Source organism: Montipora foliosa, chromosome 11 (assembly GCF_036669935.1).
Source record: "Montipora foliosa isolate CH-2021 chromosome 11, ASM3666993v2, whole genome shotgun sequence".
NCBI lineage: Eukaryota > Metazoa > Cnidaria > Anthozoa > Scleractinia > Acroporidae > Montipora > Montipora foliosa.
The window spans coordinates 33,275,111-33,295,762 of NC_090879.1; the positions used below are offsets into that span (position 1 = coordinate 33,275,111).

General features: G+C 39.4%; 2 protein-coding genes across 2 annotated transcripts; both read right to left on the reverse strand.

Moving 5' to 3' along the window:
- Positions 1-4,052: 4,052 nt before the first annotated feature.
- LOC137976938 (uncharacterized protein F54H12.2-like) lies at positions 4,053-4,844 on the reverse strand. The gene has a single exon (XM_068824254.1). It carries the CDS (start codon positions 4,842-4,844, stop codon positions 4,053-4,055), a length of 792 nt encoding a protein of 263 aa, XP_068680355.1.
- Positions 4,845-5,585: 741 nt separating this feature from the next.
- On the reverse strand, positions 5,586-6,134 carry LOC137976939 (uncharacterized protein F54H12.2-like). The gene has a single exon (XM_068824255.1). The coding sequence runs from the start codon at positions 6,132-6,134 to the stop codon at positions 5,586-5,588; it is 549 nt and encodes a 182-aa protein (XP_068680356.1).
- Positions 6,135-20,652: the final 14,518 nt, after the last annotated feature.

Below are 20,652 nucleotides of genomic sequence, written 5' to 3' on the forward strand. Positions count from 1 at the left end.
TTTAAGCTGTTGAGTAAATGATGTCACTATCCCTAGATCCAACCCTCTGAGGTCCCATCGTTCACTTTTGAACGTGAGTATTGGCGGACTGTGAAATCCAAATTTATACTCAAAGTAAACAGCCTTTGGATAAATATCAAAGCTCAAAATGTGAGGTGTTAAGCAAATACACTGAAAATTTGAAGAAAAAAGGAAATGATTTTTTCATTATAGTAGTACTTTAACTGTAACGCGCCTGAAACTTTTGTTTAATTCAAACAGGCGTTACGGTTGTTTTGTAAAGCCTGCAGGCCTAGGATATTGTTTATTCCCTCTGAATTTTAATCACAGCCGTTCGCGAACCAGTATAGTAAAGCACACAGTGCTAGTTTCAATACTCTTGAAGTATTAAAGTATTTACAATCATTAGGACGAACTTGAAAATTACTGACCTTTTTCCTGAGTCACTCAGAAAGACACAGCATAGTAATTAGAGCGCGACCAAAGAACGAAATCTGCAGTCTGAATAACAAAATGGAAATACTCTTTTTTTTTGGAATGATCCGTGCCTCACAAATTACTTTCTTTGCCTCAATGTACTAGAAACATACACTTAGGTTCCGTTCCTTTGTCACAGTGTGAAACTAATACAGAACATTTAGCATGAATTGAACTTTAAAAAAAAAACTATAACAAGCTGTAACCCTAACCAAAACGCACTCATTTTTTATCTTTAAATCGAGTTCTAAGATATAGTGATATAGTGACACGAATTTTTTTTGGTAAGCTTAGCAAACAGAAGAGCATCTTTTGAGCCAACCTGGTCCCGGTTGTTCGAAGGGTGGACAGCGGTATCCACTGGATAAATCACTATCGACTGGATAACTCAATCGGTTTTGCTAGTGTTTATCCGCTGGATGGATAGTGATTTATCCGGTGTATAGCGCTATCCACCTTTTGAACAACCGAGGCCACATCTCGATTAACAATTTGACCATAAATGCTTTGTTTCAAAGTAGCGATGTTCGGATAGAATTGATTGCTCCTATGGAGCACTTAACTTACCTTTTGCAAATAATTTAAAAGACTGCGTTTAAACAATACAGAGATTACAGCAGAACAAGAAAACAGCAGTTTGGAAGAATTGAGTTTACTGGGCGAAGGCACGGAAAGTGATTTGTTGAGTTGCAGTTTTGAATATATATAGCGAAAAGCATTCTATTATTAGCTCTGTGATATCACGTTGTTTTGATTCCTGCGTGATGACAAATAAACGGAAAATGAAATTACGCCCGGTAAAGATAAGAGAAAAAATTCTTCGGCTTTAAGAATACCCGACGATTTAGATATGAGCCTTACTGCCAGTAAAGATGCACATCTAACTAAACCAGCAGGCTTATTTATTCTGCTCTCAGAGCTTTAAGGCAGGGGAAGTATCGAAAACCAAGCACTTGAAAACGAAAACGAAGAACATAGCACGAGGCACCCAAAAGGTCGAAATCGAAGTAAGCACCCTAATTCGAAAACGAAGCCGAATCCCAACTCGAAAACGAAGCTCTTAACACTCGAAAACGAAGCACCCAATTTGCAATTAGACTATCGCTTTGACCCTAGGCAAAAACCAAATTTGTTATTGTTGATCAGAATAAAAATCAACTTTCTACTAAACAGGGTCAGCCAGTGGGGGTAATGGTATACCAGTATACCCGAAAAAAATTCGCCAAAATACCCCAAAATACCCAAAATTCATCCAAAGATACCCAAAATTAATGGAAGCATTGTATACTGTATTCCTGAAATTCAAAAAAAGTGATATACCGAATACCCGTATTTAAGCTGCAATATACCGTATACCCGATTTAAAAAGCCCTTGTATACGTATACCGTATATCCAAAAACCAACAACAACAACAACAACAACAACAACAACGTTTATTGCATACAATACTAGTTACAGTGAAAAGTTTGTCCACCCAAATTTAGCAAGGCTAATCGAGTTGGGTGGAGCAAAGATAAAATACTTAATTAATATATTTACAATGACAAAGATTACGAAAGGAAATAATTATTATTTAAGACAAGAGCGATTGAACTAAATTCAAAACTAAATTCAAAACTAAATTCAAAATTCAAAATCCTAAATACTGCAGTCTTGTTTGAAGACTATGATTCTAAATAAGTTTTACAACCATTGTTGCTAACTTTTTTCCAAGCGTTTTTTCTGTTAATTCAGTAAAAGTTTGTTAGCGTATGCTATGCTTCATTGATAAACCAATCGAACGTTATGCAAATAAAATCGAAAATCAGTAATTTTGATTGAAAAACAATAGCGCTACCACTGCATTATAATTGAAGCGTGACCCCCTTTTGAAACTTACCGCATTGTTTCCAATTTATGCACTCCCCTATTTTAGACATTCTCATTGGTTACGTCATTTGATGACTACCTGTCAAAATGACTCTGAAGTAGTGCATACTACTGCTCTCAAATAATTAATTAATGCACTTAAGTTGAATTTCTCACTTCCGAGAAGCGCGCAGTTAACTTTATTAATTACTTGATCGACCAAACTAACTGTTATTTTTAAGGTTTCAACAACTCTTCCCTCTCTCTTTGTCTCTCTGTCTCTTGAAAACTCCAACCTCTATAACTTTGCAAAATCTTAAGTTCAAGATACGGCTTTCCCAATATAGCTGAGAAGAAAACGGACGAAAATAGAGAGACTACATGGCAAGTAAAAGATACCAATCTCGGAGAGGGAAGTGCGCTTCGGTCCAAGATCACGACAAGTATTTCTTGGTTGTTCGCAACACTAGCAGCGTTTACATTGATAATGTTCTTTTACGTTTTACTGATCATCGTCAGCTACGATTGCGACCCAGATGAGAAAAGTAAAGATTGTTTTGAGTTCAAACGTTGGGATATAGCGCGTATATTTTCCAATGTTCCAATCGATTGCTCAAGCGCCGCAATCCTGAATGGATCGGTGGAAGCCGTGTGTTACGAGATTGTCTTCGATTTCAGCAAAGCGGTGGGTGCAAGCTACGGTGTTTTTAAAATATCAATTGGTGGGTTGCAGCTCTTGGCGACTGATGAAAAAGGATACTAAATTGATTACCAAGCTAAAAATTGCCACGGTGGTTGCCTCTATTGGCTTCTGCGTGGCGATTGCGTTTGTTCAATCTACTCAGTTGCGTGTCTATGTCGTGTCCAAAATGTTAGTTACCACATTACAAGCGTCCACAGTTATTGTCGCTGCATGGATATTAGTAGTTGTATCGGATTATTCAGACCAGATTTGACAGGTAGTCATCAAATGACGTCATCAATCAAAAGACAAAAGAAACGGGCGTGCATAAATTACGCAAATGACGCAATAACGGTTGTAACCCTAACACGTGAAACAACACCTGAGTCCCAGGCCGTCGTATAAATTAGGGTTAGGTTAATGAGATGCCAGTGTACACGAGATAGAATTCCCACCCCTTTTACTAGCAAATACACATAAAAACAGCAACATTTTTTTTTTACTTTTCAACGTGATTTTATTGCTTATAGACACAACGAAATGACTTACAACCTTGTTGAAAGCAATCATTAACTTCAGGATAAATGGCTGAATTAAAATAACCGTGTACACGCCGTTCAACTTGTGCATCGTTCCACTGAGAATCATATCGTTTAAATTTAGCTGAAACAGTGTTCATGTCAACATTCCGTACCGAATGAGATAAAAGAAGCAATAATCTCCACAAACATCCGAGTTCAGTCCTTGCAGTGGTTTGTCGTTATAATAGGTAACTTCCCGTAGAATGTAGGTATCCATGTTGTAAGTTTCAGGAGGAAATCCGCAGCTGTCAAAGAATTCACTTTCACGAGGCGATTCAAAGTACAAAGCCACCGAATGTGTCCCAGGTTGGTCATGAGGGTCCGTATTCGCGATGAGTCCGGCTGGGTAGGTGTTGATGACAGGTAGCCTATCCCTTGGAAATACGCCTTGCATCAGAGGTGCTAACACAGGGTCAGAAAGACAGGCTTGCCATAGTTCTTGGGTCGTGTGCATAACGATGAACTAAGAGCCTTGTAACAAATCGTAGACCACGCGACGATTGCGATCAATTGCCAACTGATTCTGAAATTCTGCGTACACAATTAAATTCAGAACTGAGTTCGTCTGAGTTCCAAATTTCAGGTACAGGTTCACGTTACCCGTTCGATGGGGTATCAGATGATCGGCATGTCCACTTCCTGCCGGTGTCAAATCAAAACGGAACAAACCGTATCCGTTTTCCCAATCCACTCTATCAATGTCAAGCCCGTGCCCGCAATTCATGTCTCCACTTCCTGGAAACAGCGTGTTGTAACCCTCGATCTTTTTTCCACCCGTCAGATCCAGCGCAGAATAAGGCATTTCTTCTCCATTCACAGTCAGCCGAATGTCTTGCACGTCAAATAGGTCAAAGTTGAAAGGATTTCTTGCAAGGTTTGCGTTGAAGGCATGGTTTCGCACGAGCCCAAAAATGATGCACTGAGGAACGAAACCGTGGAATAGATCTGTCTCAGTGTGATTTAAGACTCCTTGAGGGATGATCCTTGCCTGCGTAGGGGTTCTGGTTAGGGTATAGATGGCTGGTAGTGGTGCGCTCCCTTTGTGACCTTGCATGATCTGTACGTGTTCTAGTTTCACACTGTCTGCAACACGCACTGTACGAATGCGAAGCGTGCTAGACATGATCTTGAGTTCGCAGTTGTTTGGAGTCTCCCTAGCCATGAGAACAAAAGCATCGTTGTTCAGATCCACTTTGACTTTGATCTCCAAACCGTCAAGCAACAACTTGTCAATAGCTGCGGTTACACTAGCCATTTTGCCCTTGGGTAAGTGGCTTTTTCCCACGGGGAAGCAATTTTTTATGTGTAACCGATCTGTCCAAAGGAAAATTTCCTGTGGGAAATTTCTATGGATACGTCAAAAAGAACAAAAGAATTGCCCATGACAGTTCCAGATGTAAGTCTTATGGTTAACAAAACCCCAAAGCGGCTCAACCAATCACAAGATTGCCGAACGCGAGGAAAATACATGCTGTGATGAACTGTGTAAACAACTGCGGACGTGGAAATACCCAAGCACGCCTTTTCTGGCCAGCAGCAAGTTGACGTCTAAATTATAAATTGGAGAGTTGCAAGGACTAGAGAAAGCGTAACTGAAGTCGACGTCTTTGTTGCCTTCTTAAAATGAAGCGATGAATCGCTGATGTAGATCTTCGATGTTTACTTTTTTTTTTAGATCCTTAATTTCAATGTATGATGATGTAGATCTTCGATGTTTACTTTTTTTTTTAGATCCTTAATTTCAATGTATTTTGTATTGTAATTAGTTTTTCAAAAACCATTTAGTGGAAAAACTAATAAATCTCATCTTGTCTTATCTTAAAGGTAAGTTTCCCACCAAAACAGGCCAACGCTTACCTTCCCCTTGGGTAATATACAAGTGTGTAACCGCAAATGGAGAGTCGATCATAACCCAGGGTAAACCCAACCCAAGCCGTAACCCCAAGGTTCCCCATGGGCAAGAGGTCTAGTGTAACCGCACCTAATATTAAACACGTCACAAAGAGGTACTTCCGACGAACCCAACTTCTGCGCCGTTGTTAGTAAATGTGGCTCTTCTATTCAGACCCTTATTACTTTCTGCTGTATTATCTACTTCATTCATGTGTCCAGCAGTGTCTTTGTAATACAGAGCTTTGGTTAAGTACGATTTCTTGGCTTGTTCCGTAAAGTTCAATAAGATCTTGATGTAAGCATTGTATGCTTGAGTGTCTGACTGTTCTTTTACCAGCGTTTCGTTGATCTTGATGGTAAACTGTTTGATGATGGAATGAAGGGCGTTGTTGACCAGAGTGTACTTCTTGCCATCCCCTGTGGGCGATCCATCTTGTTTGGTAATCTTTACTACCAATCGCAGCTCTGTCTTGTTAATGTCAATGTAGTCAGCTAACGGTTTGATGACAAACTCGATGGGATTAGTTCCCGTTTGAACCGGTTCGTAATCGACCCATTTGCTGCTAACAATCGACACATCTGTCACAGGTACATCAAACAACTGTAAACTTGCATTCGCACCAGGGGCTGAGAGAGGATGTGCTGATGCCATCTTTAATCAAAAATAGTCTTGAACGTTGAACGAAGTGTTCTCCTTTTCTTGGTCTGTCCTTCACTGCGCCACTTTGACGTATCCGCGCGCTTATATACTCTTTTTCCTCGACCTTGCTGTGTAATGTCATCAATGACCCCTGTGAGTAAATTTTCTCCAGCAGCTTTCGGTCTTGTCTTGGCAGCTTTCTTTAAAGGTTGACCATTGATCACGTCTTGGACAAGTTGCATTCCCGTTTCCAATCCAGTATCGATCATTCGTTTTCCCACTTTTTTTGCTGTTGTTTTGAGAAAGGGAGTTGCTGAACGGAACAAGGACCGAAACATTCCACCTAAGCCGTTCCCCCCTTGACCATAAGGGTGTGTTCCTCCGTAGATACTAATGTCTTCTCCTTTACCGTGCTGCCTATAGGGTACAACATGTCGTCCATATGGGTAATATCGGTGGTTCATAGGTAATAACATGTTGTTATAGAATATCACGACGCCGAAAATGCAGGGTCACGCGTACGGCTCCAGAAGCAAATGGTATCAATTGACCTGTGTCTCCCCTTATATTGATCGCCACGGATGAAAACACAGTTGTACGGAGTCTATGGTAGGAGGGCACCTTGACCTCTTCTGTGATCATGTTCCCCGGCTGACCACGAGGAACGAGCATCCGAAGTAAGTTGGCTTGAGCATCTCCCACTACTTGAGACTCGATTAAATCGGCATACACGTAGATGGTTTGAAAAGCGTCTCTCGAGAGCAATCCCCATACCAATTCGTCTTTTCTGACAAGTGTTGTCGTTGTCCTCGCAAGAAGGACGCTGAGATCATCATTCTGTTGGACAAGGCCTCCGATTTGGTACAGCTGAGGAATATTATACTGATGGTTTAAGTACCCCAAGGCGCGAGCTAATGTCTTTGGTAGAATCACATACCAACCGGCTGGTAACTTCAACTCAAAGTAATCTTGTGCTTTCTCGTAAATGTAAAAACGCTCGTTTCCTTCCAGACTCGTAATGGTCTTGTCACTCTTCAAATAAATGTCTCTCAATCGATTGTGTAGTCCCTTCGTCATACCGTGAATGACATCTTTGACCGTATGGTAAATGCCACTTGGTACAGGGATGTTCAATTTCCAGGGTTCAGGGCCAGTCTTACAAAGCAAAGTGTAGGACAATTGATTCTCACCTACGTTTTGCGAGGTGTAAGGGTAAATGATGCGTGTCATGGCCACCTCCCAGTCTTCACTTAGGTGTAGTTGACTTGGTAACTGCATCTTAAAATCGGCCGCCTTGTTTTCTGGATACTGAGTCAGACTTGCATCACTGGTCAGCACCATGTAAAAACTGTTGGTCATGTTGATCGACGGCGGAAATGGAAAACGACGCTGACAATACCGTATAAAAATGCTGGCGTTTGACCGTATCCACTCGTTAAATATATTTCAATGGTCTGAAATATCTTTGTCCGCAAAGGTAGGTACACAATATGTTATCTTTCTTCAAGGAGTGTTTCTCGAAAACTGCCCAGGGGTACCATCTCATGTAGGAGAGGTAAGAGCTTGTCACCCACCTGCCACGGTTCCACGAGATTGGTTTGAACTTGAACCAGTCTCTGCTTACACGAGCAAAGCGACAGCGAAGGAGGAAAGATGTAAATACCAGGATATGTGATGGATGTGCCAGCTGGTAAGATGAACCAATCATGACCATATTTTCTTTCTAAGGTGAACGCAGCATTCAAACGAACGCCGGGTGTAAGAGTGTTGTTTTCGGTTAGCCATCTCAACGCGCAAGCTGTAGACAATGTGATCAGAAGTCCTTCAGTTTGCGAGTTTAACGTTACATTCCATTCGTCGTCCACTGTGATTTCAATCTTAGGTCGTGGATCAGCGATGTTCAGGCATTGTAACATTCCTTCTGTCACATCTAAGGCTGTATAATACTTGCCCTCGGGTAATACAAACGGTGTGGAGTCACCTCGACGATCCAGCATGATGTGAGAATGTTTGCAGTCATTTATAATGTCAAACATTGAGAGCGGATACACGATATGATGCAATCCTACTTCCCAATCTTCTTCATCTTTCAGATAGATTTGTCGAGGTAGCGCTACGCGAAAGGAGGACTTGGAATTGTTTAGAAATAAATTACTGCTTGCATTACTGGGAAGTGTCACGTAAAAGTCGCTATCTTGAATCATGTTTGTTGTAAAGCGACCAACTGGTTATGCGGAATCCAACTGTCGTATTTCTTTGGCCAACCCTTCCAATGTACTAACACCTCCTTATTCGCTCCTCGTCCCCTGCGTTTTAAAATTGTCTCAATACGAAACAGGTGTTTTTCCATTTCTATCACTTTCTGTAACTCAAATTCGTAAAAAGTGCCTTGAATCCAGTCACCGTCTGCTTCCTTTAGGCGATACACGGGTGGGTCGCGCGGAAAACATTTCTCTTTAAATTAGGGTATGGACTTGATCAATTTTATGGACATAATGATCAATGAGAATTTTTATATATTTTTTATTAGATTGGTGCAAGATTTTTATTAATATTATTATTATTATTATTATTATTTCACTTCCACTTATTTATTTTACTTTTTTACATTAATTGATTTCGGCTTATTATCTATAGGACATTTTTATCTATACTATTGTAAAGCGCTTTAGGATATTTATTTAAATTTAGCGCTATATAAATTTTGTAATTATTATTTTTATTATTATTAAGTCTCTGAGCAACAGTGAAAGTTTCCTCCGTCCAGGATGGTAAGTATCCTTTTTCAAAGATGCGTTTATGCTTACTGATCTTGACTTGATCTCCCACTTTGAATTTATACTTTGTCGGCTTTTTGAACAGATTTCTATACAAATTGTTCCAGACCTCTGATGCGTTATTCTCGTTGACATCCGCTGGTTTCATTTTGATGCTACGGTGCACGCTTTGATTGTAATTCCCATTGACTAAATCGTCCAGTTGGTCCAAATAATGGTACGAGCTGCTGGTAGTGAACATACGCCACATAAGTTGCTTCAAAGTGCGGTTGAATCTTTCAACCGCTTGGGCCTTGGTTTCGTTGTAGGTTAAAAATGACGTACATTCTCCATTTTGAGAACGGTTTGAAACGTTTTGTTCTTAAATTCGGTTCCGGCATCTGTTTGCAACTTCTCAGGTTTGCGACCTTCCTGGAAAATGCTTTCAAAGGCCACCACCAACGAGGCTCCTGTTTTCGATTTCAAGGGCACCACCCACGCGTATTTGGAAAGGACATCGATACAAGTCAGTAAATACTTGTATCCTTGATTCCACCGACTTAAATGTTGCAAATCAACCAAGTCCGCCTGCCATTGCGAATCTATATCAAACACAATTACTCGGTTACGACGAAAGAGTTTTCTTGCAGGTTTGTGTAGGGTATAGCCAGGTTGTTGGCGGAGCCAATCGAGTACTTGCGTGCGTTTCAAACCATACCGACGCGCCGCACGATACAGTTTGTCGACTCCCCCCTAAAGCGGATGGTCGATCCACTTCATAATACAGTTTCTGTAATAGTTGCTTCGTCTGATTTAGGGTCCGCGTTTTCTGTTTCTTCTTCTTTTGCATTTTCTTCTTCGTGATTGTCGGTGACATCTTTCAATTCGATGTGAACCTCGCTACCGCAACACGCAACTAAACATCGCATTCTCTGACATATGTCACTTAAAGAAACTGTGGGCGATGAGCTTCCACACACGCGGCTTGCAGCACTACCCATGGTGTTAAACAAATGATTAGATATTCTTCATTCGCAGACTTTTTATAACAATTTGCCAAACCATCCAAAAGAAAGAAGGATAATGTATCGAGTACGTGACACATAAGACTTTGTGGAATGTATATTGTTCGGTAAATGTAGCGTTGCATTGGTCCATGTAGTAATAAAAACTCAACATGCGACTGGGGTTCATTGGATGTAACTCCTTTACGAGTTCTAACCATTGCTCGCGAGGTGTGCTGTGAAAGATGTGTCCTGCAAAACAACTCCGAGCGCAAACCCGAACCAAGACAAAGTACACTCTATCCATGTTAACGAGTCTACTGAAAAACGGGCACTGCACGTATTCCTTTATAGCACTTTTTGTGAATTCAGTTAATCACTAACACGGTTAACACTTGTGCGTGTGTGATTTATTTTCGCTCTAAAAACATTGAAACAGTGCATGCATAATATTGCTTGACCGGTACATGTGCGCTTTCAAAAGAACTTTTTATTTACTTTTTTTGGATTAACATTTGATTAAAGAAAATCTATCTCTCGCAAATATAACATTGTGATAAGCGTTCTCTGTTAAGCAGCGAACTCAAGTGAATAATGTGTGTGATTTATTTTCGCTCTAAAAGCGTTGAAACAGTGCATGCGTAATAGAACAATAATGATGCAGCGAATGCACGTGAATTACATTTTTTTCATGTCTCATTTACGGGTGTGTTATTTATTGTTGCTCTAAACGCGTTGAAATAGTGCATGCATAATAGAACAATAATGATGCAGCGAATGCAAGTGAATTACAACATTTTTTCTTCTCTTATTTGCGCGTGTGTGATTTATTTTCGCTCAAAAAAGCGTTAAAACAGTGCATGCATAATAGAACAATCATGATGCAGCGAATGCAAGTGAATTACAAAGAGAACTACTCTCACAAATATCACATTGTGATAAGCGTTCTCCGTTAATTAAGTAAAACGCTTGACATGTTTGTTGGTGTGTATTTATTGACTTAACAACTATAATCTTTGTTGTACATAGGGTGCGTTTTCAAAACAACTTTTTTCGGATTAAGGTTTGTTTAAAGAGAACTATCTCTCGCAAATATCACATTGTCATAAGCGTTCTCTGTTAATTCAGTAAAACGTTTGGAATGTTTGTTGGTGTGTTTTTTATTGACTCAACGATAGCGTTCTGCAAATAAAATTCGTTCGAGCTAGTCCGGTCTCGAATGTTTCATATTCTGTATGTCTGAACAGAAGTGCATTATCATAGTCACAGTATTTATTTAAGCGCAACGCAACATGTTTGTTTTAACGTTACAATAGTCAAATAGTAGAAGAACAATCATTTATATCTAGAGTATCTTTTAATAAAGCGTTTGAAATGTATATTGTTGTTTGCTCACCTGCGTCAAATATTGTGAAAAGTATTTTGAAATACGATATGAAACCAACTCCCGCTTCACCATACCACAGTATAAAACGCTTCTCAAAATCCAAAGGTTTTTTTCAAGCGTTTTCAGAAAAGGCTTTATTCAATTCTGTTGAGTAGGCTTTCTTTGTGTCTGTGCACTGAATGATGTCTTTGTGTATTCTTACATAAAAAGATTGCATTTACCCGTGTTTCATTCAAGCGCGAGGTTGAGAAAACTTTCCTTAAAAAAAAAAGGTTGTAACAACGCAGTTCACGTTTGTTTAAAAAGCGTGAAAGAGTTGAGAATGCTCCTCTTTTCCACACAAAACAACTTTTTATGGTCTATATTCTTCCTTCTTTACGCTTCGATTGCCTCTATGCAAATTTAGTTTAAAAAAGAACAAAGCGTTTGTGAACTTGTCCAGGCGTGTAAAGCCTTTTGTGTATGTGTTTTAAAATTCTGTTTGACTCGCTTCAAAACAATAGGTATTTGCGTTTTGATTGGCTTTCGATGAGGTCATGGTTGTTTCTGATTGGTTTCCGATGAGGTCATCTGGTGTAATTGTAATTGGTTTCTTTTCCTTAGTCTTGTCTTTGCTTTGCTGCGATCTCTTATTCACAGTTCAACTGCAGAGCAGGACAGAGCTCTCTCTCTCTCTTTCTCTCTCCAATCCATGCTAGTCACATACCGATAAAAATGATATGCACACACAGTACTATTTTATGCGCACCTTACGAAACATTATTTTAGAGTTCCGCACGTGTTTTTGTTTCATGTGTTAGGGTTACAGCTGCGCTGCTCACGTGTTGTTTCACGTGCTAGGGTTACAACCGTTATTGCGTCATGCCCCAACATGCCTCTAATTTATGCACGCCCTGCGCCATTGTTTTCGTGGTTATAATATATGCACATGGAATCGAGGTTTTTGGGTCTGAATGATCCCATACAACTACTAAGGGAACCTCCACTAAAACAACAAAATAACTTTAAACCACAGAACATGATGTTTACAATTAAAATTGTTCAAACTTTTTACAATGAAAGCGTTTGTATTCAAGAAAAAGTGAATTTCAAAAACGCTTGTTTTGGCTTTCAAATCTCCCGGGCGCCACCATCTTGAATAATTGTGACGTGTCGTGGTTGCCCTGTTGTTCTGACACAAAGAGCGTTTGTTCTGGAACAACAGGGCAACCACGACACGTCAAAAGTTTGGAACAATTTTAATTGTATACATTATGTTCTGTGGTTTGAAGCTATTTTGTTGTTTTAGGGGAGGTTCCCTTTAAAGACCAAGATGCTCTATAAATGGCGCGGTAGTGAAAAGCCCGTCAGTGAAGATTATATTTTATGTTGGTTGTCTTTCTTGCTTTTAACATTATTAACTTTAAATAGATTTTTTTGTCCTTGGAAAATCCTTTAAGGAATTCCGTCTCTGTTTTACAGTGACTGTTGATCGCCGTCTTATTTTCCATGCTTGGATGAATTCGAACATAAGCAGGACTTCTATAGCCGTTTTCGTGTTTATGAATGAGCAGCTAGCGATCACATGGTACAAAAACCACCACACTGGAGAGCAAATTGCTCTCTAGGCCATCTTAGATGTACCAGTGCGCCATTTGCTCTCCAGCTTGGCGGTTTCTGTACCACTGCAAAAGGCCTATTTTTCTCTATGGACGTTTTGGGTACGAGACTGGGCACTCGAACACAGGTGGCCAGTGGTAGCCGGAAGTGTGACGACTTGTTCGAGTTAATTTGTTCCTGTTAATTTACAGGAGAAACAGCAAAGATATTTGGGTCTCAGTCCACATGAAAAAGTCACTCTTAACCTTGTAAGTACATAAACACGGCTGTTTCGCTATTGCTTTAGAATGAGATAACAAAGAGTACGGATTTTAGTAAAAATGATAGAATGATCCAAGCATTTTCCCAGGAAATTTAGCCGTTGCCATAAAGGGAGCGTGAAAAAAGATACTCGGCATAAGGTGGTCGCTTCGCGACCGGTGCAATTTTCCACAAAAACTGAGCTATGAAGCCCCGTCTGTTGAACGTAGCTAAATCGATTCAGCTTGTGCTTTTTCTTGAAAGATTATGAAAGGGCTTGGTACTATTGTTAGCAATTTTCGATGGGAATATTCAATATCCGAAATAACCAACGACGAAAAACATGTATTTTATATGTCAAATGCTGTGGTTAAAGAATGGGATTGTTTTAAATTTTTGCATGTTATTGTAATTATTTCTGCATTTTGAAAGAATGAGAAAAACGTGAGTACGGAAGTTGCCCATGGAAAATCTCTGAAACGAATCTCTTCGTCAGGATTTTTGACATTCCTCTGATCACATTTTAGACACGTGACCTCGGAGCGTAATTTGTTAACCAACTTTTTTATTCCTTGTTATCATCTCAATGTTTCCATTTTCTGTTAGGGAAAGTTTATCATGTCCAACAAAGTAGCAAGAACAATCACATTTTTCTACACTCTTCTCGTACACCTTTTGGTGTTTCTGGTAAGTGGTGCTGTACAAGCCCTAGCGGGGGTCCACCCTTCTTCTCCATTTAACTCGGCGGTACCTTGACAAAGGGTTTGCGCCAGAACACATTATTGACGAAAGGAAACAGATGTTCCCTGTGAGCTGTAAATTAATTGCTTGACGCACTCCTCATGTGGATAATAGATCAATTTCGATATATTAAAATTCAGTCCTAAACAAAAGGCATCATCTCGAGGCTCTGGGGAATAAATATAAGGATTTGTATGAGTTTATTCCCCTGAGCCTCGAGATGATGCCTTTTGTATAAGACTGAATTTTAATATATCGAAAGTGGGCTATTGGGACAGCAATCATTTGATTTAATTTGATTTGCGTTAATTTGTTGATTTCACGGTTTACAGTGTCCCAAATTAGCGCTCCAGCGCTAGAAGACTAGGCACTTAATTAAAGTGCCCCTGTGATAAAAAAAAAAATCACTTCCTTTTTTTCTTCAGATTTTGAAAGTGTGTTTGCTTAACACCTGGCTGGCAAAATTTTGAGCTTTGATTTTTATCCAAAGGCCGTTTACTTTGAGCGTAAGTTTTGGATTTCACGGTCCGCCATTACTCACGTTCAAAACTGACCGATTGAACCTCAGAGGGTTCGATCCAAGGAAAAGTGACGCCAAAGGCTCACTAGCTTAAAGTGTCAGTGTTTTTAGCTTGTTATATATACAAAACGCGAGTTTAAAAGTCTGAAAGCCCAAAACTCCCATGCTGCACATTAATTCTGCGGCGTACACACGCATTGCATTTTTAAACTAGTGAGTCTTTGACGTCATTTTCTCGATCCAGCTCTCTCAAGATCTTAAAATTGGTAATGGCGGACCATTAAAATAGAAATTCCAGTTAAAATAAACAGGTGTTTTTTGAAATCAAGGCTTAAAACTTTGGTCGCTTAGTGTTTAGTTAACATAGATTTGAAATTCAGAGAAAAATAAGAATTGATTTTTTGGTCACAGGGCTTAGAACTTTGGTCGCTTAGTGTTTAGTTAACATAGATTTGAAATTCAGAGAAAAATAAGAATTGATTTTTGGTCACAGGGGCACTTTAAATAAAGTTCCTTTCCTTTCAGCAATGCCGTTTCCCTTCTGTACTTGTCTTTATTGATTACAAACACCTGTTTGTAACCAAGACACTCATCGTTATTTGGTTCTTAAAACAGGTTCTTTATAAGTTGGCATACACAGAATCTTGCAAACGTGATGTGGCGACAGAGTGTGCGAGAAGGTAAGTCTGTGAACCAGTCACTCTTTCAGTCCAGGCTCAACTTTCATCCCAGGATGTCATCTAGCATGCTCGTGTTCTCACATTTGGCCTGATACGAGCATGAAAATGGAAGGAATGCCGTTTACATTCGAAAAGACCCCCTCATTGTACTCATATTTGATCCAGTCCAAGCATGAGGTTATAGCCAAATCATTTAAGTCGGGTTACATCGGAATTGTTGGGTCTTCCGAAAAGTTCTTTTTTCAACCCGAATCTACAAACCCTCCTGTGCTGCCTCTCAACTTGCCGTAGTGCTGGAGTACCTCCCAGACTTTAAAATAGACAGCTTGAAGGGTTAGTTTGCAGACAAACTGTGTTGTTGCGTCGGTGGATGAGTGAGGCACAGAAATTTGGTTGTATCAATAGACCATTTCCGAGTTCATATCTGCCTCCTCTTCCAAGCGAGTCTAAGTGCGACGTTTTTGTGATGGTAATTAGTTCTACTTTACATATAAATGAAACTTTTCAAAAGAAAAACGTGAAATCGGAAGTAGTCTATTGAATTAACACGAAGCGATTGACGAAGAGCCAACTCCCCAAACGTCAGCTTTCGAGTCTTGTACTGTTTTTCAAATCATTTCAACTCATTTAATTCGCATGTAAAATCGTCATGTCGTAGGAGAAAAAAAAAACAATGAAACAAAGTTAAACTTCTTTTGGATACATTACTTTGTTATGACTCTTCGGGGCACCCTCCCAGTAGTGTCGGTAAAAGTCCTTTCGGAAAAAACGAACCTGCTGAGACAAGATTTTTCATTGAAATTCTGGGAAAAAAAGTTGCGTTGAACTATAAAATCAAGATGCAATTTAACCCTCTTTGTTTCCAGAGAGCTAAATATGTTTGGATGATGAAAGGTCACCATATTCGGAAAGAAACATTCAGCAAGTCGTGAATTCTGCCTCAAAGATTCCAGTCCCTAAAGTTTTTTTGTTTCTTACACATTACTCTAGCTAAAGAATTGGAATGCGTTTGGCAGAGAGCAAGTGATGTGTCGGGTATTTGAAATACCCGAAAGGCAGTAGTCTCCTTCCCAGCCGTTTTTTTTTGCGTTTCACACAATGTAGAGAGCGTTGCGTGACATCGCAAAAAAAAAAAGAAGAGGCTGCGAAGGAGACGAGGTAGGTGTGGAAACCCAAGTAGGCTATTAGTGTACACTTAGCTGGTTGGTCCCTTTGTAAATGGGCAACCGTCTTGAAACTTTAACACCACCGTGAATAAATATAGTATAGAACTTTTATCTTTTTTTTTTTCTTCCCAGGTTCGCTGAACACATGCACGAAGTTCACGGACAATGATTAACGAGGGATTCGTATAGTATAACTGTTGTCGGTCGAAACCAGTCTCAGGTAGAACCGTTTTTACCCAGGTTAAATTGGTGACCTCATTTTACCTTGGTTGAATATGCACTCTACCTTAGTTTAAAGCAGCTACCACCCCAACCCCCCCCCCCCCCCAAAAAAAAAAAAGGGACTGAAAGCGCCTACACCTTCCCTGCAGCTCTGTCTTCGCATCACATCTCAGCACATCTTAATGTTTCGTATCATCTTATCGGTTTCTGTATCGATTCAGTCTCAACATAGTAAGGGCACAAAGAACTGCACTATGCACCGGTACTCGAAATCGGACTCTCCTAGTCCTGTATCTTCACCACGACACTACAACGACGAACATGCTCAATCCAACGCAGTTGTTTTGATTATTAACTTTTCTATAATAACTCAATTAATATCCATGTATATTAACCAAAACTAATCCTAACCTGACCCTAATTTTTCTTTAAGCTTATTTTAGGAGCCAATAAAAGTTTCTTCATTTCATCTGAGTGCTTATTAGAGCTAGGTAAAATGAGGATCACCAATTTAATATAAGTAAAAATGGATTCAACCTGAGAACGGATTTTACCGGCAGAAAAACATCATGAACACTGCCCACCAAGACCTTATTTCTCGTTAGAGCGGTTTTCAATTGAGTGTCGAAAGTTATTAGCGAATTGCGTTGGTTTTGCATTTACTTCACTCAGTGATTGGTTCAAAGTTCTCGCGTCATTTTTCCCACCAATCAGAAGTGAAACCAAAACTAAGCGTGCACATTTTCCCGCGCTTTGTGTCGGCTACGTGTAATTACTTCGAGGTTTGATTGGTCTACTGGATTGTCTACGTCGTTTTTGATTGGCCAAAGTAATTACTTTGGTTTTGGTTTTACGACACTCAATTAAAACTTGCTCTACTGCCCGATCAGAAATTAAATTAATACTCGGATGACCTCTCTAGATTCTAGATTCCATAATTTTGCAACGTAAGGGAGTTGCTTGATGGTCGTTCCGAAGAATGGTGATATATTTCCTCCAATGGAAGCGTCGGGGAAAAGAAGAAGCGGAACGAGAGTTGGAGTTCTTCCGTTGGGACTGCGAGGAAATAAACGATAATGACTATGCGACTCTGTAGCGACTCATGTGAGGTTGACTGCATTGTCGGGGACAGACTCAGTAAACGGGGTTTTTGACGTCAACGTGGATGAGTTGAAATTGTTCAATTTAACAAATTGAATGTGATTCAGCGTTGTCTGCACTCTTAACGACAAAATATTGTGCGCCTCGTGAGTCCACAAAAAATTTTTAACACGAAGAAAGAGCAAGGGTTGTGTTGACCTTTCTTGCAATCCGATTGGTTTATTTCCCAAAATGTTGCGAGCAGCGTCCAGACTCTTATCGACAACGTACCTAGCCAATCAGATTGCGAGCTAACAAGCAATTGAATTGTGGTTAAAAAAAGTTTGCTTTGTAAATAAATAATAGAAGACACGGGATTATTTTGTAATGACTGGGTAAATAATAAGAGGATTTGAAACGAAATACATGCATGCACCTGAATTGAACAGTCTTCTTTCGTATGACTATTTGTGTATGGGTATATTACGTCATCCGATTATAAGCGTCTAGATTGTGCCGTATGAATAACTTGGTTGCATATGGTAATTTCTATTTAAGGAGGGTAGTACATAATAGCGCAGAAGCAATTATTAAAATGTGGCCCTGTTGAGAAAAAATCTAAAAAAAGTGCTTAGACAATCAAAAATTCTAAATTCTAAGAGACTAAAAATATGTTTGGAATGCGCAAACAGTTAACACAAATTGTCCACTTACAGTGAACTTCAAGTACAGGTAAACTTCGGAAAATGGCGAGAGATTACCAGAAAGATACATCTGTAATATAACTTGAAGTTGTCTGTTGTAAAAACTCATTATTAATGTTACTAAATTTGCAAATGCAAACAAGGAAGCCCTATTAGCGGGTTCTCGGGATACGGGATCTTTCATTTATTTATTTTTTGGAATGAGACTTTATTCAAATCCTACAGTTTTACTTCCTTCCTTAACTCCGTTCATCCAAAAATTACAAGATCAGCCTTAAATCATCCGAAAAACTTATTACAGATCACAGTTCAACAACTTATCATCCTGGGCCTGTGAGATTAATGCTAATCTCAGGTTAAAAATGAACAAACGAGTTTTATTCTCTACTCCCAAATGCTGTTCAAGGTTGATATTCCGTGAAACTTTACATTAGAAGAAGTCAATAAGCAAGGAAACTTTCACCAAAAAGTTGAAAACATGAAACAAAAGTTTACGCTAATCTTGGATTAAGGTAATCGGCTTTCGAACAACCGGGCCTTGTATTCGAATTCCGGTCCCGTAATCCTGGTTTAGTTTCTTGCAAACTGTTTAAATCTGCCGTGGCGAAGACAAGAAGACAACATGTGTACTCCATTTCTCAGAATGCTCAAAAATGTAAAATTCCGTAATTGCGCGTTCTATAGTCCAGTCCAAAGTTCTAGTTTTACAATTCCATAATCTTCATTTCAGTATTAGAGTAACTTGGTACCAAACGTTTCACAATCACTTGAAATCTCGTCAAGAAAAAAGCTTAAATCTAGTAGTCCAGTCTGGGTTGAAATCGCCGAAAACTCTTTCTATTATCGATTCAAAACTCAACAAAAGCTACAAGTAGTAAATAGTTCTCACAAACTACAAAAGTTCGTCATGATTCTACACTCGAGTTGAACAAAAAACTATCAAACACGAAAGAAAAAAACCCTAGTGATCGCTTCTCGAGAAAACACTGTCTAGTTACTGCACTACCACACGTACGCAATGCGCTCCTACTTTAAAAAATATCCCGTATCTCCTCAATTCCCCCACGCAGCCAAAAATCCCATATCCCCACAATTTGTTTACCTAAGTTTTCCCATGTCCTGATCGCTTTTCGGCCTTTTGGCTAAGATTAGTTTCTCGGCCAATGGCTACGGTGAAGTACCCATGCCTGTGATTTACCAGGGAGGATGTTGAAGATTCGGTCTGATCGACACATAACTAGCAACTACGCTGTACTTGTTTCTTCAGTAGATTGAAGTTGTCCTTTCGTAATATGTGGTACACGATATTGTTTTGGTATCGTAAATCATTACAGTGTCATGGTAGATATCTTTGCTAGATACCCCCTGAGAAGACATTTGGTTCAGTAAAGTACTTAACCCAGAACGATGGAAGAAAATAAAAGCAAATTGAGAAAAATTTAGCTTCAAGGCTGACAAGTTGATCATTTACAACTTCTTTTTCATCACAACCTTCAGCGTGTACTCTAAGCTTGTGACAGCTTTCCAAGATCAATTTGCATTGAAGTTAAGCCCTTTCCGGCGAGGTTAGTAACTGGATGGGAGACGTCAAAAGATGCAACTTGCTGTCAGGAACATACGACCAAAATTCTATTTTAATGCCCAAAAATGCGAACAGAGCAAGGCAAAGATTTTGTTAGCCTGCTTTACATGTATGCAAAACAAATATTGACGCAAAAGTAAATAAATATTGATATGTAGTTTTTAAGGAGAGCAGAAGGAACTTTTAGGAAGTGTCGATCGAGAATAAGACTATTTGCGAGATGAAGACATCATAAATTTTGTGCCACGAATATAATACAAGTTACCATCAGCGAAAAACATTTCGGGAGATTTTTGTACGTTCAATCTGAGTTCAATTTTTCTATCGTACTTTTGGTCGTACAAGTAAAATCACAAAATCGAAAGTGACATCGATTTTAGCGGCCGCCTTGCGTGTTTAATACTGACAACTCACGAAACAAAGGATGCATCTGTGACAAAATAACGGCAAGACACCGGGTTTTTGTTAGTTTACTTTTTTTCTTTCAAGTTTTAAGAAAGTTCGACAAGATACATGTGCGAATTTAACACAAAGATCTCCATCGTTGATGTTAGCCAAGGTGTCAGCTGAAGTTAAGCTCCTCCGAATGAGGTTAGTACTTGGATGGGGGACCGCTGCGAAGTCCCCGTGACGGACATCAGTAATTCGTTTTTTTTTTAAACTTGATTTCATTTTTTATTTTGTTTGGCCGTTGAAAGCTATTTTCTTATTTTCTTTCTACGTCAAAACGGCTGAACAAGCCGGTTCCCAAGAAATATTGGAGTATTCGTGCTATGCAAAATACTTCTAATGAAGTATTAGTTCTGTGCAAAATACCGTAATGTTCACAGCGGAACACACAAGTATCAG